The sequence below is a fragment of the Melanotaenia boesemani genome, chromosome 12 (genome assembly GCF_017639745.1).
Source record: "Melanotaenia boesemani isolate fMelBoe1 chromosome 12, fMelBoe1.pri, whole genome shotgun sequence".
Lineage (NCBI taxonomy): Eukaryota > Metazoa > Chordata > Actinopteri > Atheriniformes > Melanotaeniidae > Melanotaenia > Melanotaenia boesemani.
Window position 1 is genome coordinate 28,141,245 of NC_055693.1, and position 26,495 is coordinate 28,167,739.

The following is a 26,495-nucleotide window of genomic DNA, read 5'->3' on the forward strand; positions in this document are numbered from 1 at the left end:
CCTCCACCGCCTCACAACGTCCCGAGTCGAGGTCAGCAGCCCCCCCATCCCCACTGTAGTTTGTGTTGATGGACACTGATTTCCGCCGGGTGGTGGACCAGAATCTCCTCAAAGCCGTCTGGAAGTCATTCTCCATGGCCTCTCCAAACTCCTCCCATGCTCAAGCTGCATTTCGCTTCGTCTGCCGATACCCATCAACTGCCTCTGGAGTCCCACAGGCCAAAAAGGCTCGATAGGACTCAGTCTTCATTGCTGGTGTCCACCAACGAGGATGGGGGTTACCGCCACGACTGGCACCGACAACTTTGCGGCCACAGCTGCGGCTGTGTCAGAAGTCAGATGATACAACTACAAAGTCGATCATCGAACTGCGACCTAGAGTGTCCTGGTGCCAAGTGCACATGTGGACACTCTTATGCCTAAACAAGGTGTTCGTTATGGACAATCCATGACGAGCACAGAAGTCCAACAACAAAACACCACTCGGATTCAGATCAGGAGGACCATTTCTACCAATCACGCTCCTCCAGGTCTTGCTGTCATTGCCCATGTGGCAAGCTTGGGGGAGTACGTAAATAATATTTTAAAATTGCGACAACGCCACCCTGGGACTTTCACCCGGGGAATAATAACAGGACTCCAACAAGGCAACCAGGTCCGTTATACTAACGAGGTGGGAGACAAGCGTCCAATCAATTAAACAATCTTTATTTAAAATCAACAAAACAAAACCCACGATTCAAAAATAAAAGATGGCTGAGGCTTACCAGGAGATAGGTGGGCTAAATGAGGTGAGGGGATCCAAACAAAGGCCACCCCAGGCACACGTGCAAGACAAACACACTTCACACCGCACTTCAGTCCCACAGCACAGGCAAACGTGATCAGCATGCAGATGAGGGGAGGATTAGACTAGACCGGGGACCCACACCGCAGAGGCACCACCACTCCAAGCTCTCAGACCACTAAAATAGAAAGAAATACAAGTGTGAGAAACAGTGGAGTTAAACACAATAAAAGGGACAACAGATAAACAAAATAAAACATAAAACATATGCACTAGAGGCCAGCCATCAACCAAGTCCTCGATACAGACCGCGTCCCGGGCCTCTAGTGAAGCGGCAGGGCATAAAAGTGTCCCAAAACAATTAAAAAAGAGTCAATGTTAAAACAATTAAAACAAATAAAACCAAGCAAAGCAAAGCAGCAGCAATTAGGACGCCAATCTGTAGGTGTGGGAATGGCTGTAGATCCTCCAGCACCACACGCCGCCACAGCCACTATCAGCCGCCTAGAAGGCGGCTAAATTGTTAAAAAGGCCGTCCGATAATTCCCCCTAAAAGCAACAAAAAAACAAAACAACCATAAACGTCCGACATAGACAGGAACATGCCCACAAGCCGTGGATTCACCTACCCGGATGACGGGGGTTTGCCACACACGGAAGCCGCACACGGAAGTAGGCTCGGCGCGAGAGGCAGCACAGCACGGGAGTTTCCCTACAGGAGCACAGCCTGTTAACGTCTATAAAACCAGAGAACCCGATACAGGGGAAATCAAAGTTAACATACCACAGCAGCCTTGGTGTGAGAGGTAGTTTCACGCGCAGCAGTGATAATCTCCGCGACAGCAGGAAGTCAGGTGACCTGTCGACCAGACGAATCTTCCCAAAGCTAGCTCTACGCCTGCTTAAATATGTCGCCCCCTCTGCTGATTGGTTGATACTGCAACCACTCACCTCATACTGCCACACCCACATGGGCATTGAACTCCCCCAGCAGAACGAGGGAGTCCCCAGAAGGAGTGCTTTCCAACACCCCCTCCAAGGACTCCAACAAGGGTGGGTAGTCTGAACTGCTGTTTGGTGCATAAGCACAAATAACAGTCAGGACCAGTCCCCCCACCTGAAGTCAGAGGGAGGCTACCCTTTTGTCCATCGGGGTAAATCCCAATGCACAGGCACCAAGACGGGGGGCAATGAGCATGCCCACACCTGCTCTGCGCCTCTCACTGGGAGCAACTCCAGAATGGAAGAGGGTTCAGCCCCTCTCAAGGACAGTGGTTCCAGAGCCCAAGCTGTGTGTCGAGATGAGTCCAACTATATCTAGCCGGAACCGTTCATTCTCGCACACCAGCTCAGCCTCCTTCCCCGCCAGAGAGGTGACATTCCACGTCCCTAGAGCTAGCTTCTGCAGCCAAGAATTAGACCGCCAGGGTCCCAGCCTCTGGCAGCCGCCCAGCTCACACTGCACCTGACCCCCATGGCCCCTCCTGCAGGTAGTGAGCCCACGGGAGTGGAGGCCCATGTCACCCTTTCGGGTTGAGCCCGACCGAGCCCTATGGGCAAAGGCCCAGCTCCATGCCCCACTTCCAGGCCTTGCTCCAGAGGTGGGCCCCCATCGTCATAGGGATTTTTTGAGCCGCGTTTCATCAGGTCCCTCTCCTAGACACCTGTTTGCCATGGGTAACCCTATCAGGGGCATAAAGCCCCGACAACATAGCCACTAGGATCATCAGGACAAGCAAACTCCTCCACCATGGCTCAGGGAGGAGTCTTTAAATTGAATCTCTAAATTCTTATGAAGTTTTGCTATAAAAATTTGTTGCTTCGTAGATTTTTGAACATTTATTCAGGAAGCATTTAAATCATTTTAAGATGTTGAGCTTTGGCATTTTTGCAGTTCATTAAAAAAAAACTAAAAGGAATAAACCTTCTTTAATACACGAACACATTAAAAGTACAGAAATCCTAAATATATCCTAAATTTAAAATAAGTCAATTCTCTCAAATTTGCAAATATTGTTTTTGAATATTCAAACGATGCTTAACAAAAAAAAAACAACAAAAAACAACTGATCACAAAACAGCGCTGGACGTAGTATCCACGTACGTATATGTGAAATTACAAAGTTTATACATTTTTAAACTTGTTCCTGGTCTTATATTTCTGGTTAATTGTAGTTTAGTTCAAAATGTCCTTTTCATTGCAGATGTCAATTCTAGATGGAAAAAAAAAAATTCAGCGAATTGTTCTACAAATTTTATGTCAAAATATAGATATATGCACACATGCGGAAATCTAAAGAGTTAACCAGAAAGCAGCTCTAGCACAATAAAACCTGACAGGGACTTTGTTCAGTAGAAAGCAAGTCAGTTAATCCTCTAATCAAGCTCTTCATGCCAACACACTGTATCTGGATGCAGCCCATAAACAGCTCTTTTAAATGCCGCATAAATATGTTTATGTGTGTCATAGTTTATGTATTTGAAGTCATATAAAATTCCCACCATTCAGTTCCAAGGTCTAAAAAAGACTTGTTTACAACCTGAAATCAGATAAGGTTGAAAAGATAATAAAAAAAAAATCTTCTTGATTCTTACTTTTGATTTTAGACAGCAGGACACTAAGCTGTTTCACAGTTTCTTTGTCAACTTTATTTCTTTTGTAAATAGACAAACACTAGGACAGTAATTATTTTACCACAACTCCTTTAAAGCGGTGTTTCTCAATCTAGGTCCTCTGGACCTGGATCCGTGCAAGTCTTAGATGTGTTCTTACTCCAACACACCGGATTTAAATGAATGAACTTCCTCATCAAGTTATTTGCAGCCTGTTAATGAGCCATTCATTTAATTCAGGTGTATTAAAGTAGGGTTACTTCTAAAACATGCAGGGCAGGGGGTCCTGAGGACCTGGATTGAGACACACTACTTTAAAGGAAGTTCTGGCACTGAGGATGCCCAAACAGTGATAATGTCTTAACATTTCAGTCAGTGTTTTAGCATTTTTTATTTTAAAATTCTCAAAACGTTTTCCATTGGGTGAAAGTTCAGACTACAAACTGTTCCACTGCCCAGTCCTCTTCATCAGCCTCTACTAGAACTACACCACATCATTCATGCAGAATTTGTATTGTCCTGAAAAATGCATAAACATCCTTAAATAAAACTTGAAAGCAGCATACGCACTTTTCTGCATTAATGCTACCATCACAGAAGCTACAACCCCACTCTGTCACAGGCCCTGGCTTTTGGACTGATAACTGTCTGGATGGTCTTTTTCCTCTTTGGTCCAGAGAACAAACAGTCAATTTTCTTCCAAAAAGGCCTGGAATAACTGATTGGTACCAGCCACATTTTCACAGTATACAGTAGGTGCGGGTCCATCCCAGATGCTTCTGAGCCCACAGAAGCTGGCCCTTAAGTGTTTAAGGGTCTTTTGAGGACCAAAAATGCATAAACAGTGCACAACTGAACAGATTCAGACAGAAAATTATTATTATAATAATTGTTCTTTTACAGTTGAAATGATTTTAAAAGAATTGTAACCTAAAACGACTGCAGGTTGTGCAAGCAAAGGCAGGTATATTATTTAGAATTAATAAATTGATACATTAATAAAACCCTTTTCTTAAGACTCTTTATGCACCAGTGGTCCCTACATGTTTTGCCTGTTATCCTTCTCAAAAACTGGTGAGGTTAAGTAAAGCAAATTTTCATACATCAGGAATAATCATCTCAATTTAGATTATTTTAATGCAAAACTCTGATAAGTTTTAGCAACATATATTTTGTTTAATGTACAATTCGAATTAAACCGTAGGAGATCAGATTAATATGTAAAGGAGTCACCCAGCTTTCAGACAATCACAGTCTTATCAGCTTTATTCAAATGGAGCTCTCTGGCTCCATCTACAGGTTAGACTGTATAATGCAGAAACAATCCACCAAAGTCCAAGTCTATTGGACATCATGAAGGAGCTTAGATAGATAGATAGATAGATAGATAGATAGATAGATAGATAGATAGATAGATAGATAGATGGATAGATAGATAGATAGATAGATAGATAGATAGATAGATAGATAGATAGATAGATAGATAGATGAAAGAAAGAAAGAAAGAAAGAAAGAAAGAAAGAAAGAAAGAAAGAAAGAAAGAAAGAAAGAAAGAAAGAAAGAAAGAAAGATCGCCTATGACTTTGTTTTGCATTCATTCTACCTACTTTTCGTTGAGTTTTATTTTAAAAAGGCACGCTCACCTGCCTTGGGCGCAGGTGCGCATACCTGTTTTGGGGGTAGTTCCAAACACGGAAGTTACAGATTTGTGACGTTTCCACCGCTGCACCTATGGTAAGAGCAGTAGTTTGGAAGCCTGTTTTCTTTCGGACTGCAGTGCGAAAGTGGGACGAAGTCAGCAAAAGTTAAACATTTCTAGACTTTTGGAGCCGAGTGCCCCCTCAGTGGGAGTCCTGCCTGATGGCATCCGCCACACAGACGTATCCAGGCGCCCAGGCGGAGGGAGCTGAGCGCGCGGAGAGCCTGTCGAACCATGCCAGCACAGAGAGGTTGAGCGCTTCTGCTGTCAATCGAATATTAATGGAGTTTATGATTTACATAGGGCGAGCCTTGTTCGTTATCTACCCCGTATATCTGACGGGGTACCTTGGCCTCAGTATCAGCTGGGTGCTGCTGTGTACGTTTATGATCACATGGTGGAAGAAAAACCGCCAGCGGAAAGTCGCCCGGATCGGATCGTCCATTGATTTTCTGGACAACGAGACGGATGTTATCCACACAGAGCTGAAAAGTGCCCTGCAAATGGCTACATGGGTATGTATAAGCCTAACCATCGGTCACTGAGAATGGTGGGACAGTATGTGTGCTGCCTTGCTATAGAGCACTTCAGCATTTAGGACAAACAGAAGGAACAACCTTAGCTGTGAGATATGTTATTGGTTTTTAGTGGATAATTATCTTAACTTATTAGTTTTCCTTGGTTAAACTGAGCAAGCGGTGTTTGAAGAAAAATTGCGTAAAACATCCTGAAACAGCTGATTGCGATGCCATGACAACAGTGAACTATTTGCATGAGTTGCCAGGTTCAGGCTGAACCTACCGAATCAAGACCTGGACTAAACCAACCAAATGTCTTATGTTGCAGGAGGTTTAGCATCTTCCCCTGGGACTGAACCACACCCACACGAACAGTGACTCATGGTTCAGAGGAATGTTGACTAATATGTACAATAGATGTGAAATCAGATCAGAAATGTTGTAACTGGTGACAGTGTTAGAGATGATAATGACAAACTTTCTGGTTAAAAAAAACACTGACCTGCAGGACTACATTGCAAGATAAGCAGAGAGAATTCATAACAGATGTTATAAATGTTTGGGGCAAGTGTTCCCTCATTTGTGTCTTGCAGAGTTTAGTTTACTTGGACTAAGGGTGGGCGCATGACATGTTGTGCATTAGAACATAATCCTAAATTTCTGTTGCGGTCCACAGCTTTGACGCTGCAAAGAAGTGTTGGTAAGCCTTGATATAAACACTACTGTGCATGTTCGTCTTTAAAAGGAAATGCAGATCAGATTTCTGGAATGTGAAAATGAAAAACAACGTAATGGAAATTTGAAATATTTGTTTAACATTTTTTAATTAGACACCAATCTTTGCAGCACTTGATTTTTTATTTTATTTTATTGTTGGTTAATGTCAAGGTCTGTAATTGTGGTTGTTTAATTTGTTTAATTACATCCTATCAGATCCTCAATCACCTGCATTGTGCATGCCACTTAGTTTGACAAAACTGCTGAAGCTTGTCATTACAGACACATTTCTAACTTCATTCTATATTTTTTCTCTCCAAAGGTGCAGTTTTCTAACGTTGAGAAAGCTCAGTGGGTCAACAAGGTATCGTTTTTGTTCATGTTTTTCTAAGTTTGTTGTCTGATAGGTGCTTCTGTTCAGGTTTCAGTCCTGTTCCTTCTTTCCTCTGTCAAGTCCAACATTACTATGCTATCCTGCAATAACCAGATAAAATAAAGAATAATACTGAAGTGTCAAGGAGAGACTTTTATCCACAAAGCATCATTTCTTTATATCTGTTAAGCTCCCTCTTGGTAAAGCACAACGTTACAAATGAATCTGTTAAATTTCGCAACACGTCATCACCCACACTTGCAGCAGCATCTGATAGGCCAGAGATCAGCCCTTCCAGACCTCTTGACCCATTAATTTGGGTCAGGTGTGTTGCAGTAGGGAGACCTCTAAAACCTGCAGGACACTGGCTAAAGAGGTCCGGATTTGCTGGTTGCTGTGATAGGCTCTTATAATCATGTGACATGGAAGTAATACAAGGGGGGGCATTGAAGGATTTTTTTACAGAGGATCAATATGCCCGTCCCTATTCCAAAACTTCTTTGGATGTTGTCTACCTTTTCTTCTGTTCTTTGCCAAGATGACAACACATCTGCATCTTGAATTTGTGTTTTTATTTTGGTTTTGTTGTGTTCAGGTGCTTGAACAAGCCTGGCCTTTCTTTTCGATGTACATGGAGAAGCTACTGAGGGAATACATCCAGCCAACCATCAGGCTTTCCAATACTGCCCTCAAAACGTTCACTTTTACCAAGATCCACTTTGGACACAGAGTGAGTTGACATATGCCATTACTCCTTTTTTCTTTTTGTTTTATTAAACCAAGCACATCTATGTGATTCAAGTGTATTTTTAAAGATAATCTGAGAAATGTATGTGAAACTATGAGCCTCACTGAATAACGGAGGGATTTTTTTTCTAATGCGTCCTTTGTTTCAGCCTCTCCAGATCACTGGAGTCAGAGCGTACACGCATGAAGTGGATCAGAGGGAGGTGATTCTGGACTTGAATATAAAGTCAGTCAAATACATTTTTTATTCACAGCTGGTTTAGTTTAGTTTTTTATGTTTTCATAATAATAATAATAATAACACACCAGTAATTTAATAATCTCCATACTGTGCTTGATATAATCTGAGGCCATGTCCACACGGAGACACACTTAGGCTAATTGGCTACAGCTTATTTTTGTTCGGACATTTCACCCACACGGAACCGGCATCTTGGACCCAAAAATGAAAATCTTTAAAACCAGGGGGCTGGGGGTTATATACAAACCACCCACAGTGGTGAAATTTACATGCTGCAGCAGCAAGAACAGAAAGGACAGTTCAAGAGAAAAGAGGATATGAAAAAAAACTAACAGTAACAGTAAACATGTGTGTGCGTGTTTTAGACTTTCACTGCATTCAGAATAAACTGTGTTCATCTCCAGAGCCTCTCCAGACATGATGAATGCAGAAATTTAAGCTAAACTACAACTCAAAGATCCATTATTGAGAGAGCTGCTGAATAAAGGACATGTTGGAATTTCCTATTCAAATATCATGTAAACAATCTGGTTAAAACAAAAACTTGCTTCCAACATAGAAACAGGATTTGATGTCACCTTTAGTTCTGCTTTTACTCTCAAGTCTCACTTTATCATTCTGGTCTCTACTAAGTTTGTAAAATAGGCTTTGATGTTTTAATCTTATGGAATTTCTTATAAAGCACATTGAAAGTCAGTTCCTTGATAACCATCGTTCTTGTTTTATATAAGTATTTATTATGTTTTTGCATCTTAATGAATTGATGTCTTGTTGTATTTTCCACCATTTTAAGGATTTGTAATGCTTTTTGGCCAGTAACATAACATGTAACCATCTCCTTTCTAATGGGCAGTTATGACAGTGATGTGGACATCGACACTGAAGTGAAGCCGGCAATCATAGCTGGTGTGAAAGGACTTAAAGTGAGCTTTCCTTACTTTTCTTTGTCCTTTTTCTGAGTTTTACTTTATGGCTGCTGTTATTGTTAAAAGACCCGTCATCTTCCAGTTTCAGGGAATGCTGAGGGTCATTTTAGAGCCTCTTATTGGTCAATCACCGCTGGTTGGAGGAGTCACCTTTTTTTTCATTCGTCGCCCTGTGAGTCCTCAAAGCCTTATCCTTTTTTTGTAAAGTAGAGTTGTGTGATTAGCCTCATTTTTAAACTTTAAGTCTTTTGTTCCCCTCAGACCTTACAGATCAACTGGACTGGTATGACCAACCTTCTGGACAGCCCTGGCTTTAGGTCAGTTTATCCAGAAAACCCCTCTAATCCTTCCCTGTTGGCCTCAACAAAATCTTTTAGCCTTTTGATGATCAGTTGTGTTCTCATCTCATCTTTCCCCTTTCAGTTCACTCTCTGAGAACGCCATCATGGACATCATTGCCTCTTTCATGGTGTTGCCAAACCGCATGTGTATTCCCCTCATAGACCAGGTCAAAGTGGATCAGATGAGGTTTCCACTTCCTCGTGTATGTATGAACTACCAGATGATTTTGCCATTGATGGATTAGGTTTAAAAAACCAATTTTAAATTAAAACTAATAAAATGTGAATATTTTTACTACAGTGCATCTGTTTGCTCTCTATTTAAATTTTTATTACAGCATCACAGTTACTTTAAAAAAAAAAGTTGGCATTAATTGACTCTTTTGTGCTACTCAGGGGGTGGTGAGGGTCCACCTGCTGGAGGCCAAAAACCTCATGGCCATGGATACATACCTAATGGGCTTAAAGAAAGGCAAATCCGACCCGTACGCGACACTCCGAGTCGGCAATCGACATTTCAAAAGCAAAACTATAAAAAATACTTTGGACCCAAAATGGAACCAAGTTTATCAGGTACAGTAAGAAAAGTGCTTGGATTATAGTTACTGAATGGATGTGTTGCTCAACCGGGGGTATTACCGGGGTGGGGGTAATCCGTGAAAGTTGATCAAGAAAGAGATGGAAAAGTTGATAAAATGAGCAAGACTAAAGGCAAAATCACAGCGTTGTTCTTCTCATCAGTAGATCCAACACTCCTGATGGATCTGTACGCAGAATATAAACGTGTTTTCCCCAGAAACAGGTAACACTGCAGCAGAACAGAACCAGAGAGGTGGTATGGCAGAAAAATGCTGACAGACCAAGTGTGTTAGCTGTGCAAGTTTCTATGCTCGTGGTAGAGCAGTGGTTATAGAGGTGGTAGACCCAACGCCTGGGGTGGAATAATCTCAATTAGGGCTCATGGCTGTATTAGTTATTGTTCTTTGACCCTCTGTAAAGTTCTTTAAATTCTATATAAAATGTTCTAAATAAATAACCTGATCTTGTCTTTTACTGATAAATAAACTTGAAAACATGTAGGTGAACCCTTTTCACCCAGTAACAACTGAGCTCGACAAACATCCTTTCATGAAATGGAAACAAATGAAAGATACTAATATTTTTATATTAAAATAGTATCTTTGCTATTATATCTGAAAATAAGTCATCTGAGTGGACAATGACAAATTTTGTGTGAAAGTAAAATATAATCCCATCCCACAGTGATCCTTATGGAAGGTAATAGTGTATTCAGCTGATTTGCACTCATTGCATATAGTGTTTGACTTTTGCAATATGAGTGTTTTTATTTATTTTAGAAACAACTGAAATGACATGAGGGGTGCAGCATTAATCTGCTGGAACGATCTTTGGAGGCTCCCATTTCGACTCGTTGGGCATTCTTTGAGATTAGATTTAACATAGCTTGACCATTAGCCTGGTCCAGAGCAGACTTGTTTACCAGCACTAGTTACCATGGTAACTCAGCTGGGACTCTTTCAAGCCATGATGATGGAACTCTCACATTGATAAGCCAGACTTATAAGCAAGACTTTCACTTAATCCTTCTTTGTGGACTACTCCTCTGTAATTTTACATGTTTAGCATAAACTACTGAGCACTTATTAATCCTCTAAAGCTCACGTTTCTACCACAAGATTGTACATTTAGAAATGGTCATTGCACTAATTGAGTTAAAAGTATGCTAATCCAGTCCCGGCCACACAGTCTTTCCTGCCAGCTTTGTTTGTGCTACACTATTTTTGGGCCAGTTCTAAAAGACTAAAATTGGGGGTGTAGTTGATATCATCTTAAATGAAAGAGTCATTAAGAATCTGCATACCACAGACCATATGTGTGCAGAAATCAAGCTTCCTGATATTTTTATGTATGTATGTACTTTCTATGCTGCAAAAATTCACCAGTCAGAACCAGTGGGCAACAGTGTAAACAGCAAATCCACATTTCAGAGTCTAGATTCCAGTTGTCTCCATGAATCAATCTGTCTGACTCCCCCTTCCTGCTGACTGTTAGGCTGTTTGCAAAACAACCCGTTTTAGATGCATTTTCTCTGTTTTCATGCAGGTTATGCAGTTGTGGTGATTGAGTCAGGTGTAGTTTTTCCTGTTAGTGGATGTAGAGTGTTGGAACATCTCCAGTAATAATCTCCAGAGAGGAAATGATATCAAGTCTTTTTGAACTGCTCTTTGTCTGGTCCCTCATCTAGAACCTGTTTATCTTGGATGATCCTACCAGGGGCATAAACCCCCTTGACAACAAAAGCTGGTGGCACGAGGAGGGGCATTTTTAATTTTATAAAGATGAAAACTTTAGAATGTGAAAATTATTTCCACTTTGGAGCAGCCAGCTAACTTATCCACGTAGCTTGCCTATTTGCTGATTTCATCATTTCTTAAATATGTGTACATATTAGTTACCAGTTGTAAAGCCCAGTCCTGCAACCGGTCAGGACTGGTCTTTCTAGTATTATCCATCTTACTTTTTATGCAGCTTAAAGCAGAAATATTCAGCTACAGAGTCAATGGTGGATTTTTGCTCATCATGAAGAGAACCATTTTGTTGACATGTTCAACAATGCATTTGAAAAATGCATTATGGTTACATTTGTCCACAAACAACTAAAAATGTATCCCTCTTTTCTCTTTGTAAATCAGAAATGTCAAATTCCCTATTTTTTTTTTCTTTTAAGCAGAACTGGTTGTCAGATGTAACACTAATATTTAGTCAACAACACATAATCTGCTGAGAGCTTTTGCTTAAAATGTAAAAAAAAAAAAAAACATTAATTTTTGCCTTGGTTTCGGATTATTGTTTACATTGCTAGCGTGGGGCTCTATCGCTAGCACCTTCTCTATCATGCAGCAAAGGTCTCTACACCCATCACTGCATACATTCTGGTCATTTACCGCCCTCCGGGTGGCAGTATAGATGAGTTTGTCTCTGACATGGACATGAATCTCTCTGACATTCCTGATGATGGCACACCACTAATTGTCATGGGAGACATGAACATTCACATTGGCAAACCACAGGCAACTGACTTCCTGGCTCTCATCTACTCTTTCAATCCCAAACTGGCTTGCCAGATCTGCTGGTCAATCCTCAATCCTTATACTGCTGGACCTGTCTGCTGCCTTTGACACGGTCAACCATCATATACTGTTTTCCACACCCTCAGAGCTTGACATCTCAGGATCTGTCCTCTCGTGGTTTATGTCCTACCTCACAGGGAGGTCATTCAAAGTATCTTGGCAAGGGGGAGTGTCCAGATGACATAGGCAGACAACAGGGCTCGGTGCTTGGCCCTCTTCTCTTTTCACTATACACCTCCTCACTCAGCACAGTCATTACCTCTCATGGTTTCTCCTACCATTTAGCTTTTTCTTTCTTTCTTTCTTTCTTTCTTTCTTTCTTTCTTTCTTTCTTTCTTTCTTTCTTTCTTTCTTTCTTTCTTTCTTTCTTTCTTTCTTTCTTTCTTTCTTTCTTTCTTTCTTTCTTTCTTTCTTTCTTTCTTTCTTTCTTTCTTTCTTTCTTTCTTTCTTTCTTTCTTTCTTTCTTTCTTTCTTTCTTTCTTTCTTTCTTTCTTTCTTTCGCTCGCAAGGCATGATGATGTCTCCGCATGGATGAAGGATCGCCACCTTCAGCTAAATCTGTCCAAGACTGAGCTTAATCCTTCCTTACCGCCACAGATAAGCATGCAGCTTGACTCTATCACACTTGTGCCTACGTCTTCTACCAGGAATCTTGGTGTCATGGTAGACAACCAGCTGACCTTTGAGGACCACGTTGTCTTGGTTGCTCGATCTTGCTGATTTGATCTCTACAACATCAGGAGGATCAGACCCTACCTGACTGAACACACGGCACAGTTCCTGGTCCAGGCTCTGGTCATTTCACGTATTGACTACTGCAACTCCTTACTGGCTGGCCTGCCTGCATGCTCAGTTATACCACTGCTAAAAGCATCTGCTAAATGACTGTAGAATAGAATAGAATAGAACAGAATAACATTTTATGATATAAAAAACATAAAAAAATTCTTATTATTATTTTAACTTGCATACAGTTTGTTGCGCATGAAGCTCCAGGGCAAGAGCTGGAGATGGAGCTGTATGATGAGGACACAGATAAAGATGACTTCCTTGGATGGTAAGATAGTATCTAATACAAATATGATAAGAAAGTAAAGGAGTTGAGGATGGTTAACATGTCCCACTATGGCATTGCACAGCAAAGTTAAACTTTAAAAGAAGGGGATTTTAATATCAGACATAAATAAACACAATAAGGAACTTTTTTCTTTGTTTTCCAAGTTAAGTTATAAATGCAGTAAATATATCTGACTCCTAGGCTTGCTCATCATGCACTTACTATTTGATGTTTTTCTGCCTCTAGCTATAATCTTGATTTAGGAGAAGTGAAGAGGGAGAAAGAAATAGATAAGGTGAGATTATTAAGCTGTTTTGATTATACTGAATAAAGTAATTTAGACTCATATTACCAATAATAGCATGATAAATGTAATTTTGAATGAATGCCTTGTCAACTTTTCCCTCACTCCTACAGTGGTTTACTCTGGACGGGGTTGAACACGGTGAAGTTCATCTCAGGCTCCAGTGGCTTTCCCTTCAGGCTGACTCCAGCCTGCTGAGTGAGGTACAGTAGCCTTCAATACATCCATAAATATCAGGATTTACATCAGGATTTTAGTACCAATCTGAAAGTGTGATGTGTAAATGCTGCTGTTGCTCTTTTTCAGACTGACGACAGGTTTGCTTGTGCCATGCTTGCAGTGTATTTGGACAATGCTTCAGACCTACCAGTAAGTAGCTTCTAATAGGAAGGTCATTGTTGGTTTTGCAGACCATTCTTGTAAATGTGCTTTTCTACTTGTCTTCAGAAAGACCACAGTGAGTTCACAGCGAATCAAAAACATAAGAAGCAGCCAAAGGAGTCACGGGTAAGACTGGAGCATCTTCACCTATTCTTGTCATGGGGTCTTGTGTTACAACTGCCTGTTGGAGAACTCCTAAATAAGTTTACCACAGCAAAGGCCCAATGCTACGAAGGAAAGAGAACAGTTCTGGATGGTTGACTCATGAACACCATGTTTTAACAAGGCTACCACATTAGCGAGATGGTGGAGTGATGTTTGGGACTGGAATAATGGGGAGTGAGATGGTAGACCCCTGTAGAGTGAGCCAGGTACATGCAGTTTCTAACTGACCATTTTTAATGGCATTGTATAAAAACTGAGCCTTCTAGTAAAGACAGCGCTCCATTTCATGCTGCATAAATCCCATTGAATATTTTGCTGTGATGGCTATAGAGGGGAGAAAAACTCATTGTGTCACCACCATCATCCCCTGACCTCAGTCTTATTGAAAACCTCTGGAGCATCCTTTAAAAAAAGGTGGAGGCAGTATACCTCCAAACAGCAACTTTGGGAGGCAGACCTGGTCTCTTCAAATGAGATACAGGCAGAAACTGTCCATGGACTTCAATTAATGAGTTGTTAAAGTGATAACAAATAATGGCTACTATGTTAACATGGAACTAAATCTGAAATTTATATCACCTCTGCGGGGCGGAGGTAATTTATTAAGCAGCATTGGTCTGTATGTCTGATAGCAACATAGCTCAAAAAGTTAAGGATGGATTTTGATTAAATTTTCAAGATTTGGGATCCGGATCACCGGATCACTTTTTAAAAGGTTCTTTACTATAGGGACATAGGGATAATTTTGCTATTAGAGATTCTAACTCAAAAATAATACCTACAATCATTAACAAAATAAAAAAAAAATTACAGTGCCTTGGCAGAGATCTGGGCTCTCTGAGTGCTTCTGTTTTTTTATAATAATTTATTTCTAGATTATTATTCTAAAACCTCATTAAATTTTTGCAGATTAAACATTCATGTTTGCTGTCGTTAACATTGATTATTTAGAAGAAATGAACAAAACAGCATTTGCATTATAATTTGGGAGACAGTATACACTGAATCTAGTTGCAAGAAGCATTTAAAAAAGATTTCAAGGCAGCATCCCTGTGTAATGTAATGCTCTGAAACTTTTACATTTTGATACAACAGAGATCAGATATTCTCAGCCAAGGCTTCAGGTGCACCTGCACCTGTGTGAAGCTGGTATTTCCAGTTTGTCTGGTTACATTTTATGAGGGCGTGTTGTTGCCAGCTGGTGTTCATGTTGTGTTTTTTCCTCCTTCATGTGTAGCTTGAACAAGTCTAAGTTTCCCAGCGTTAGAAAGAGTTCCTCCTTTTATAGACATGCACAGAGGTTCACATTTTTGGCAACTAAGCAAACTGTGAGCAGCATTTAATAAGAGAGAATGTTCATTCAGGAGTTCTCACAAGAGCCACTGAGTGCCCCCTGCTGGCTGTTGGCTAAAACTACAATTACTACAGCGTGACAGAGAACCCACTTTCTTAGCAGGTTTGGTTTTTCTGGAATGTTAAAAATAAAAAAAAATCTATCAGTACCATGGCCATCCTGCTCAAGGAACGATTCTCTGAGCAAGCATCTGTTTTACATCTAATGTGGGCTGCAGTTTGTTACAGAGTGGAATGCACAACCAGTCCTACCTGGAAACCAGTCTGCTTGAACTCAAGCTCCCAGCGTTAGCGTGTCGGCTTTCCTTTTGTAAATGTTGCACAGTGTTTTACAGGCTGACTTGTACTACTCATAAAACACGTGAAGATAAACTGAAAGGAACATAATTTACAATAGTGTGTGATTAAAAAGCAAAGATTTGGACTTCCTCTTTGATTTTGCTCTGTTTTCAGCTCACAAAGAAAAATCCAGGTCCCAGCTCCTTTGTGGAACTTTCCATTGATCAGGAAGTTCAGAAAAGCAAGGTATTGTTATCCAAACACACAGATCCCATCACCCCACAATTTTTTTTCTTTCTATGTTTAAGTCGTCAACTCATTGTTAATCTTGATATGTTTTTGTGGTTTTTCATCTTCTCTTCACCTTCCACAGGTTGTGTATACAAATAAAGACCCAGCTTGGGAGCAGGGCTTCACCTTCTTTGTACAGAATGTCAAAACACAGCAGCTCGTTGTTCAGGTTGGTCATTTAGTACGATACGATACAATGCGACATACTCTATTGTCCCCGTAAGGAAATTGGTCTTGGGCTCGATGCTGTGCCCTTTAATGCCGTCATAATACAACACCAATGTGGTATCCCACAGTTAGCATAATGACTAGAAGTAATTCTTCAAGTTAACAGTGCCTAATCTTATACACATTTTACACACATGGTCCTACCCGCCATACATATTGCACACACCTTGTACACATCACATAATATACACACCCAAAATACATCAATACAAATAAAATCATTGAAAAGAAGTTAAACTCCATGAGTTTCTCTTTGGCCTCAAGCAGTGTTATTTAAGTCTAACTGAAATGGGCACAGATGAGTTTTATTAACTGCTCAGTTTACGGCAAGGGACTCGCTGGTTGGTAAAAGTTCATATTCTGTGTTGAGGATATGTGATGGGTTGGTCACTATCCTCTGAACCTGCCTACGAACAGACTGCTCATTGATGCTCTGAAGGGGCTGGAGCTCCCTTTTCCCCATCACCTTGATAGAAGTGTGTAACAGCATGCAGAGCTTAGTTTTCAGTTGTGCAGTCAGGCTGCCGTACCGTGCTGACATCCGATATCTAACCAAGCTCTCCAATACTGCCAGATAGTGCTGAACGCACCACCCAAAGGATTGTTTTCAGAATCACCAGTCATGTAATAATCTTCATCTTTTCAATAACATCAAAACAATATAATGTTGATTTAGTTTCCTTCCATATTTCTATTTGAAATTATGACTATTGCCCCAGTCGACATATTTCAGTTTGTATGTGTTAAAATTCATCCAACTGATATTCTGTCATCTAAATATAAACTAACCCCAGTGTGTAGAAATTATTCAAAAAATTCATTTTCCTGCTGTTACCAAAAGAACCTAGATAGTGAAAGCAGCAGTGCTGCTGTGTAATATAAGAAAACTATGTAAACACACAGTTATTTACTCCTTGTTGTGTTTGTGTATGTGTGGTTCAGGTCAAAGAGCAAAACAAGTCAACTCTGCTCGGTGAACTCAGCTTGCCTCTCAGTCGCCTCCTCAACACCTCCAACATGATGCTAGACCAGCGCTTCATGCTGGAGCGCTCTGGAGCAAACAGCCAAATCACATTGAAGGCCACTCTCAGGGTGGGCGCACAAGTTTACACACACACACACTTCTGTTAAACTATGAGGTTCTCTATGCCCTGCAATCGGTTATACAGTAGGTGTACTCTAAAACTGTACGAGAGTGATATTTTTAGGATCATTAACAACAGCCATGTCTTTCACCCCCCAAATTAGGTTCTTTCTGTGGAAAAACCGCCACCCAAACCCACCCCCTCTTCTCCCCCTCCAGTCCAACAACAGCCTGTGTCAACTCCCTCCTCAGCTTCAGTTTCCTCCAACAGCATCCCTGCCGCCTCCTCTCCAATCCAACCTTCCAACTTACTGAACAGCTCAGGTGACAATTATTCAGCCCACCGCCGTGGCTCCTTCCTGGATACGGACACCTTGAGGTCACCGTCCATGGCAGCCATGCGCCGGTATGACTCTCACAGCCTGCTGTCGGAGAACTCCATCGCATCATCCCGTTTGGACATCTCAGACGGAGCCTCCTACCCAGAGTGAGCCAGGGTTGACTTTTTCTTCTGACTTTAAACTTGCCTGTAGCTTTCATAAACTAACCTAAAAGGATTTTAGTAAGTAGTGAAAATGACCTTTGTTAATGTATTTTCGCCTCTACAGGGCTATTAGAAACCATCAGGGCTCATTTGGAGAGATCCACCTGAATATAAAATATGCTTCTCTAAGGAACAAGCTCATCATCATGGTTAACTCCTGCAGGTTTGTTACAACAACCCACTTTCGCTTGTATTTTCCAGCAGTGCCATTAATCAGTAAAAATTACACCAATATGAAATTTTAAAATAGTGCAAAAGAGTGATCCCTCATTTGTTTGTAGTTTTCTTAAGAGGAGCCAAAAATTTTAGTTTTATTAATCTTTCAAAATGGTCTTGAGCAATAGTTTTTCAGAAATTCTTTTTTCCTTTTTGTACTTTGTACTTAAATTAATTAACACTGACCTATGTAACCATAAATCATAAAAACGACACCTAATTCAAGGAATTAAGCAGTTTGTTCAGATTGTCTTCCCACCAAGACGGGGCTGCAGGAACATGTCCAGGACACTAGCGTGTGAAGTAGTTATGTTTTGTTTGTGAACAAGCCGGCTCAAACAGCCAGTGCTTTGTAGTGAATGAGAAGAACCGACTCCTAATCTTCAGAAGGGTGGGACATTTTAATGAGCACACCATGCGACCAATCACAAGTGAGAAAAGACTGGGATCATACCACTATGTGAAAGAAAGAATGGTGAAAGCTTTGTAATGTTGCAGGCTGGGTACATGGTGACGGAGATCGTTGGGGAGCTGGATTTAAATGCTACTGTGGAAAAAGTAGAAAAATTAATCTACTACAACATTACATTACAATTTCCTCTGGAATGAAGTACTTAAGACTGATTTGTTTGTTGTGGTTGTATGTTCAGTTATTTAAAGGTTAGATAGGTAGTTAGGTAGTTTTTAACAAAAAATAAAAGGGATATTAAAATATGACTTATGAAAACATAACTGCATAATTGCTAAATTAGGCTAATATAAAAGATCTGTGATCCTTAATGAAGAGGCTTTTGAGAGCCAAAACTTTGGAAAGATCCAGTCTCACTAGTATGAAGTATAAGCTCTTACATTACTTTAAGACTGTCAGAGAAGATTGACACAACCAGTATGAGCTACAACTTAAAAGGAGGAGGTGTTGCAGAGATTTCTAACAACAGATGGTGTCACGGTATCACTTTAACCTGTTGGTACGCAAGGTCCCATGGGCGGGACATGAAAAATAAATGTTTTTTACTCTGTCTCTCTTCCATGTACCTACATATGTTATACACCATTAGAAAGCTAAGGTTCTTAAGATTTGAATTATGTATACCATTACAGGCTATAATCATCAGACCAGTAATCAGTGCAGTTTATCTTTGAAGCCACCATGTATTCCAGATGATACTGCAACAAAAACCATCCTGATAATTCAGCAAGGTTGTCTAGTAAAATAGTTGGTCCACAAGAGGTCTTTTATCAATAAAAACTTGTTTCAAGGAAAATTTCTGAATATTAAGGGGTTAATGGAGAGGATCTGCACATGTCATCAACTCATCGTTGCTAAGCTCCAAACAATACATCCCTAACCCTTTATTTTAATTTTTTGGAGAATTCAGCGTCTCCCTCTCTGCAACATTACCACCATTCCAACAATTTGTCAACTGCTCCACCAGATAAAATTAGATGTTGGCCTTTTTTTTTTAATTTAATTTAAATGTTAAAAAAGCACCCAGCTTTTGTGCCCTGCCTCCTTTAGGAAGATCAGACCATAATCTGGTTCTTCTCACCTCCACCTACAAGCCCATCGATTACCAGCAACCAATTGTCACACAGACTATTAAAACCTGGTCTAATGAAGCTGAAGATGCTCTGAGAGGGTGCTTTGAGGCCACAGACTGAAATGTCCTCTGTGAATCACATGGAGACGACATCAGTTCCATGACTAAGTGTGGACAGATTATATCATCTTCTGTGTGGACAGCATCGTCCCAATAAGACCAGTGAGATGCTTCTCCAGTCACAAACTTTAGATCACCAGAGATCTAAAAACACTGCTAAACATAAAGTTGTAATCTCGCTCTTATTCGCCTTCTTCTTTGGTACTGGTGTGTTTTTTTCGTGAACAGACCAGCAGACCTCTCCTGCTGCTCATACTGGGCAGCTTCTTGTGAAACTATTCGGTTTGAACACCATAGTAAAAACCATTTACCATTTATAAACAAACCCAGAAATTTAATGTTGCTCCATCGTCAACCTGCAGTGAAGGAAAGGATTTCCATTTTCGGACCTGGCCAATTAATCAGTTGGGTTTTTCTTCTTCCTGCTTTTCTTCTTGTTCAGTGTTTATTTCAGGCAGTACAACCCCAACCCAGCAGTTGTTGTAACTGCATGATGTTGTTTAGGTGATTTGGTCCGTTGAGTGAAGTGCAGTGTGAAGGCAAACCAAACCAAAGGAAGGTGCATTTCTCAGCATTTCCTGCCCAATTGCACCGGCTTCCACAGACTATCTTGGTGTAAATGAATACTAAGCTGCAACGCAGCTCTACAGCACTGAAACTATAGATGATGATAAATATTTAACAGAAGCTGCTTTAGGTGCTTCATCTAATGCAATGCTGCATGTCGACTATATACACTGCTCAAAAAAATAAAGGGAACACTAAAATAACACATCCTAGATCGGAATGAATGAAATATTCTGATTTAACAATTTGTTCTTTACGTAGTTGAATGTGCTGACAACAAAATCACACAAAAATCATCAATGGAAATCAAATTTATTAACCGATGGAGGGCTGGATTTGGAGTCACACTCAAAATTAAAGTGGAAAAACACATTACAGGCTGATCCAGCTTTGATGTAATGTCCTTAAAACAAGTCAAAATGAGGCTCAGTAGTGTGTGTGGCCTCCACTTGCCTGTATGACCTCCCTACAACGCCTGGGCATGCTCCTGATAAGGTGGCGGATGGTCTCCTGAGGGATCTGCTCCCAGACCTGGACTAAAGCATCCGCCAACTCCTGGACAGTCTGTGGTGCAACGTGGCGTTGGTGGCTGGAGCGAGACATGATGTCCCAGATGTGCTCAATTGGATTCAGGTCTGGGGAACAGGCGGGCCAGTCCATAGCATCAGTGTCTTCATCTTGCAGGAACTAGTGACACACTCCAGCCACATGAGGTCTAGCATTGTCTTGCATTAGGAGGAACCCAGGGCCAACCGCATCAGCATATGGTCTCACAAGGGGTCTGAGGATCTCATCTCAGTACCTAATGGCAGTCAGGCTACCTCTGGCGAGCACATGGAGGGCTGTGTGCCCCCCCAAAGAAATGCCACCCCACACCATTACTGACCCACTGCCAAACCGGTCATGCTGGAGGATGTTGCAGGCAGCAGAATGTTCTCCACGGCGTCTCCAGACTCTGTCACGTCTGTCATATGTGCTCAGTGTGAACCTGCTTTCATCTGTGAAGAGCACAGGGCGCCAGTGGTTAAATTTTCCAATCTTGATGTTCTCTGGCAAATGCCAAACGTCCTGCATAGTGTTGGGCTGTAAGCACAACCCCCACCTGTGGACATCGGGTCCTCATACCACCCTCATGGAGTCTGTTTCTGACCGTTTGAGCAGACACATGCACATTTGTGGCCTGCTGGAGGTCATTTTGCAGGGCTCTGGCAGTGCTCCTCCTGTTCCTCCTTGCACAAAGGCGGCAGTAGCTGCCCTGCTGCTGGGTAGTTGCCCTCCTACAGCCTCCTCCACGTCTCCTGATATACTGGCCTGTCTCCTGGTAGCGCCTCCATGCTCTGGACACTACGCAGACAGATATAACATTGATGTGGCATCCTGGATGAGCTGTACTACCTGAGCCACTTGTGTGGGTTGTAGACTCCGTCTCATGCTACCACTAGAGTAAAAGCACCGCCAGCATTCAAAAGTGACATCAGCCAGAAAGCAGGAACTGAGAAGTGGTCTGTGGTCACCACCTGTAGAACCACTCCTTTATTGGGGTGTCTTACTAATTGCCTATAATTTCCACCTGTTGTCTTTTCCATTTGCACAACAGCATGTGAAATTGATTGTCAATCAGTGTTGCTTCCTGAGTGGACAGTTTGATTTCACATAAGTGTGACTGACTTGGAGTTACATTGTGTTAAACAACACAATGTAACTCCTGTAATTTTTTGAGCAGTGTATATTGGTAGGTTAAAATATATAAATTAAAATTTTATTATCAAGGTTTGTGATGAAGAAAAAAGAAAAGGGCATGCTTTTGTCACTGCTTATTTTTCACTTTACAGGAATTAATCCTTGAATCCTCACACTGTATTTATCCACATAAATTGCATTGAACAACACTTTGAAACAAGAAATTGGGCCTGAATCTTTTTTGTTACACAGAGGATGCTACATCCCAAAAGAGGTAATAAAGGAAGCCCTGGGTAACTTGTTTTTTGTATTATAAACTGTATTTCCATTTGCATGTTTCAGTAAATTGCTGCTCTTATTTCCTGTTTTACTGGAAATATACAGCATAACAAAATGAGAGGTGACTCACGACTTTTGCACAATAAATTTTAATGCTGGAGTTAAAAAGTGTTCAAAAGAAAATGCGAGACCAATTATGCTTTACGTTTAGTTTGTTTCATCTCCCGACAGGAACTTGTTCCCCTGCAGTGAGAATGGCACAGACTCCTACGTCCGCCTGTATCTACTCCCTGACCAGTCCTGGCGACACCGCAAGAAAACCCGTGTTAAGAAGAGGACGATCAATCCCTACTTCAATGACAAGTAAACCCACTGAATACATCCCAGAACATGTTATTCTGAAACAACTGGCATTGTCACAGCTTCTTTGAAACTTGGTGGTCCTTATTTTTTCTTTTCTGTCAATCGTCTTTCCTCACAGGTTTGAGTTTGATGTGTCACTTGAGGAGGCAAAGACCAGGAAGCTGGACGTGGCAGTTAAAAATAACAAGATGTTTCACACGAGAGAGAGAAAGGACATCGGCATGGTAGGTTTGAGTGAATTTTTATTATAAGGTTGTTGGCAGGTGAAATATTTCGTGCTGTCATAAAGAAAAGCTGTTTTTTCACACATGCATTGCAGAAGAAAACCCAGTCGGCTTTGAGTGCCACGCTTGCATTTTGCAGCTCAGTTTGGATCATTGATCTGCTTCTGTTCACAGGTGATATTGGAGCTCTCACAGCTGGATATAAATAAAGGCGTCACAGACTGGTATGAATGCAAGATCTTTTATTACTCAGTACTTGTGCAATAGTTCCTTGTAATTTGTTCTGAATAGTTCGCACTGCAGGCAAAAGAGACTCAAATCTGACTTTTGAGTATCATATATGGTACTAGATCAGGTACATATCCAATCTTTATTAAAGCGACCTCAGTCTAAATGGTCATGTCGCATTTCATCATTTTATGTCATTGAAGTAAGTCAGATTTCACAAATCTGCACTGAATGAATGTTTTTTTTTCTTTTTTTTAGTTCTGATTGCACAACTTGAATTTTTTTTAATTGTTTAAAATTTGTACATCAAGTCAGGGTAAATACAAAGAACAATGGTAGGATGCCACATGAGCAGTAAAAGTATAATGTCAAAAACAGAGAACAAAAACAACAAGAACAATCAAGCAGCAACTATTAATCAAAGAATAATGCTGTAAAACAACAAAGCTTGTTTTCAGCTTATCCATAAAATAAGTTATATCTTTACAAGTAAACAAAGGAATATTTTTCATTTTCAGAGAGAGACAGCTAAAAATAGTCTAACCAAAACAAGTTTACAGCAAAATGTTAATAAAAACGGTGGTCAATATTTCAGTCTTAGAAGAAAAAAAGGTACAAGGATCCACCTCAGATTTAAACCTCTGACAGAAAATTATTAACGGCATATACAGAGGATATTATCTTAAATTTTAAGTAATAAAGGGTTTGACACATAAGAAGAGCTTGACTTATTTCCTAAGGAAGCTTTTATGTGATCATGTATTCTGTTTAAAGACTAAGCTAACCAATTTATTATCACTTTTCTTATCTATCGAATTGATATCACCTGTTATTAGGGCAGGCATGGAGGGTGGGTTCGGGGAAAACAGCATAACACTTTAAATCAAGCGAAGTAAAGGACGGGGCAGCAACTTTTCTTTGAAATGCTAAAATTGTACGTGGCAACAAAATCATTAAAGCATAACATGTTTACAGAAGATCATGAACAGAAAGAACCGCCTTCTTATTTCAGTCGGATTTGAAAATGGATTTCCTGTTAATAGTGATAGCCGTATAGCTCAATAATAAACATTTATGTGGGAAGAAGAACATTGTTTTTGTTGATGAAAAGTGGTCCAGCAGAAAAAGTTTGGGAGCCCTGCCCTGCTTCAACACTCCTGATCTAAATTAGTGGGTAATTAACTTGTGGAGAACTTTACTAAAGGCTGTTGGAGAGCCATTTCACTTGATTCAAATGTGTTGCAGCAGGGAAACATCTAAAACCTGAAGGACACAGGCCCTCAAAGACCAGAGTTGTCCATTCCTGCTTTAGATGATTTAAACAATGACATGGATAAATTAGTCCTGATGTCTTATCCACTTTGGACAAAAGAATGCAGCCTAACAGAGAGATTTCTTTTGTTAACCAATAATTTAAAGATTTTCAGACAGATTTTAATCTGGGGGAGATATTTAGAGTTTCCCTCTTATGCCAATTCCTTAATTTCTTAGGCCAAGAGATTTAACATCACTCCTCTCTGGGATGTTAAGAATGTTGCTAAGTTTATTATTGTGGACAGACAGGGTTTCACATTTCTGGAGATTAAAGGTTAAGGCCCATTTATGCCCCACGCAAAAGACGGATATGGAGCAGTTCATCCATTTTTTGTTATTTATGTGTTTGATTTGGTCCATTTTTGGGGCCCATGCAGATCTTTTCACTGATGGAGCAAACGGAGCAGTACCACTGGAAACCGCGGTGGCAGTGTTGAGCTGTATAGCTGACATGCAGAGCCGGTTCTTGGTATAGGCCATATAGGCGGCCGCCTAGAGAGGGGGCACTGCTGTAAGACGTCAAAAAAAACGAAGAAATATAGCACAAAAAAAAAAAAAACAAACAGCAAACTCTCCTTGTGCTCTGTCTTCAATAGTTGAATAGATAGAGAAAAATATCAACAATACCCCCCAGTCTTTGTTGTTTCTCATTATTTGATTGACCTTGTAGGAACCTGTCCTGGTCCTGTGTCTAACCATAATCTAGCAGTCACCTACTATGATCTTGTGTGTTTAGAAAATAAACTTTCACTCATCAATCATGGTATTTAAGTTGTGCCTTAATCTCTCATTTTTAGTGTTTTTTTATAAATATAAACATCCACTAGATTGATATACAGTCACCGAGTTCAATGATGACCACAAGCCAGTGGCCTTCAGTGACCATTTTTAAAAAAAAAAATCCTTGCAAAAAAAAAAAAAAAGCAACGCCTGCTTTATGATTCCATGAGTAAAGAATAAGACTTCTGCAGCCCCACTGGGATGTCCAAAAGCTAACCGATAGGCTGCAGGGCTTAGACAGCATGTAGGAACAATAAATAAGCACAAAAATACTTCCTATTTGGTTGAGTTATAATCACATTAACACTTGTGTCTCCATTATTTTTCTTTCTTAAGGTTTGAGCTCACGCTACCTGGACTGAAGAATCCCAACTAGCACCTGCATCTGCAAGCCAAAGAGCAGATGTGACGTTCAGAGTTGCACATCCTCCTCAGACTAGATTTGGCTTTCCAACAAGTAGAAAACTGGACATAACAAAACATATTATTTTGACCAAAAGCACATCCAGTAATATTCTAGACCACAGCCTCTTCCTCTGACTCTGATACAGTATTCAGGTTCATCTTGTCCCTGATGCAGATAATATCTGCAGAAGTACTTGTATCAGGTTATGGTTCATATTTGCATTGACAGACCAAAATAAGTGATCTTTCTGATGATCAAGTGATCAAGGCTGTTTCTTTTTAATTTGCATAGAAATTAAAATGTTTAATCCCAAGCAGCACAACGCAGCATCGTCATCTGTATTTTTATGTATATACAGTAGTTTTAATATTTTATGAAACAGGTTAAAGGGAAATGTAAAAAAAGAAAACAATGTCTTTGTTGCAGCAACCCAGAGAAACGGTTGCATGGCTATGAACGGTTGTGCATGAAACACCCATGTTCACATGTCACAGCGGTGAGCTCAGTCTAAGTAAAAACCACCTGAGAAAAACTGGGACTTGGGACACTATCTTTGCAGGTAGGGAGCGGGACCTTTTAGACCTAACTTAAGAGATTTTTTTTTTTTCCTTTCTTAAACTTCTCACATCTGAAAAGGTTTTCTTACACCTTAATGTGCTTTTATTATTCTCGTTTTATTATGCTTTTTTACATTGGGGGTATGTAAGTATACATTCATGGAGGAATTTCTTGGTTAGCTACTACATTAAATACATCAGTAACCACAATATTTTTTGCGTGGCTTATATTTACGTTGCAGTTGGCCTATGCAAGATATATGTGCCAAATATTGTTTTTTAAAAGGTTGTTATTGTTTCTGATGTACATGAGATAAAATTGTGTTTATCAATCTGCAATTTCTGAGTTTATGCTCAATGAAATTTGTTTTAAGATAATATTTATTGGAAATAAACATGTTCAGAGAAATAAATTGTGGT

General features: G+C 40.4%; 1 protein-coding gene and 1 long non-coding RNA gene across 2 annotated transcripts; one reads left to right on the forward strand and one right to left on the reverse strand.

Annotated features, from left to right (window-relative positions):
* Positions 1–687: 687 nt before the first annotated feature.
* LOC121650796 lies at positions 688–1,460 on the reverse strand. Its single transcript, XR_006012328.1, has 2 exons — positions 1,417–1,460; positions 688–965 (listed from the first exon to the last, which is right to left on the reverse strand). It is a non-coding gene; the product is annotated as an uncharacterized LOC121650796 (long non-coding RNA).
* Positions 1,461–5,105: 3,645 nt separating this feature from the next.
* Positions 5,106–26,495, forward strand: esyt3 (extended synaptotagmin-like protein 3). The gene is made up of 23 exons (XM_042002545.1): positions 5,106–5,614; positions 6,657–6,698; positions 7,303–7,437; positions 7,604–7,680; positions 8,549–8,618; positions 8,704–8,793; positions 8,883–8,938; positions 9,045–9,165; positions 9,359–9,535; positions 13,089–13,171; positions 13,418–13,466; positions 13,589–13,678; positions 13,782–13,844; positions 13,923–13,982; positions 15,828–15,899; positions 16,027–16,113; positions 17,115–17,264; positions 17,421–17,743; positions 17,865–17,963; positions 22,435–22,566; positions 22,685–22,790; positions 22,965–23,014; positions 25,449–26,495. Exons 1-23 carry the CDS (start codon positions 5,261–5,263, stop codon positions 25,486–25,488), a joined length of 2,526 nt encoding a protein of 841 aa, XP_041858479.1. The 5' UTR covers positions 5,106–5,260; the 3' UTR covers positions 25,489–26,495.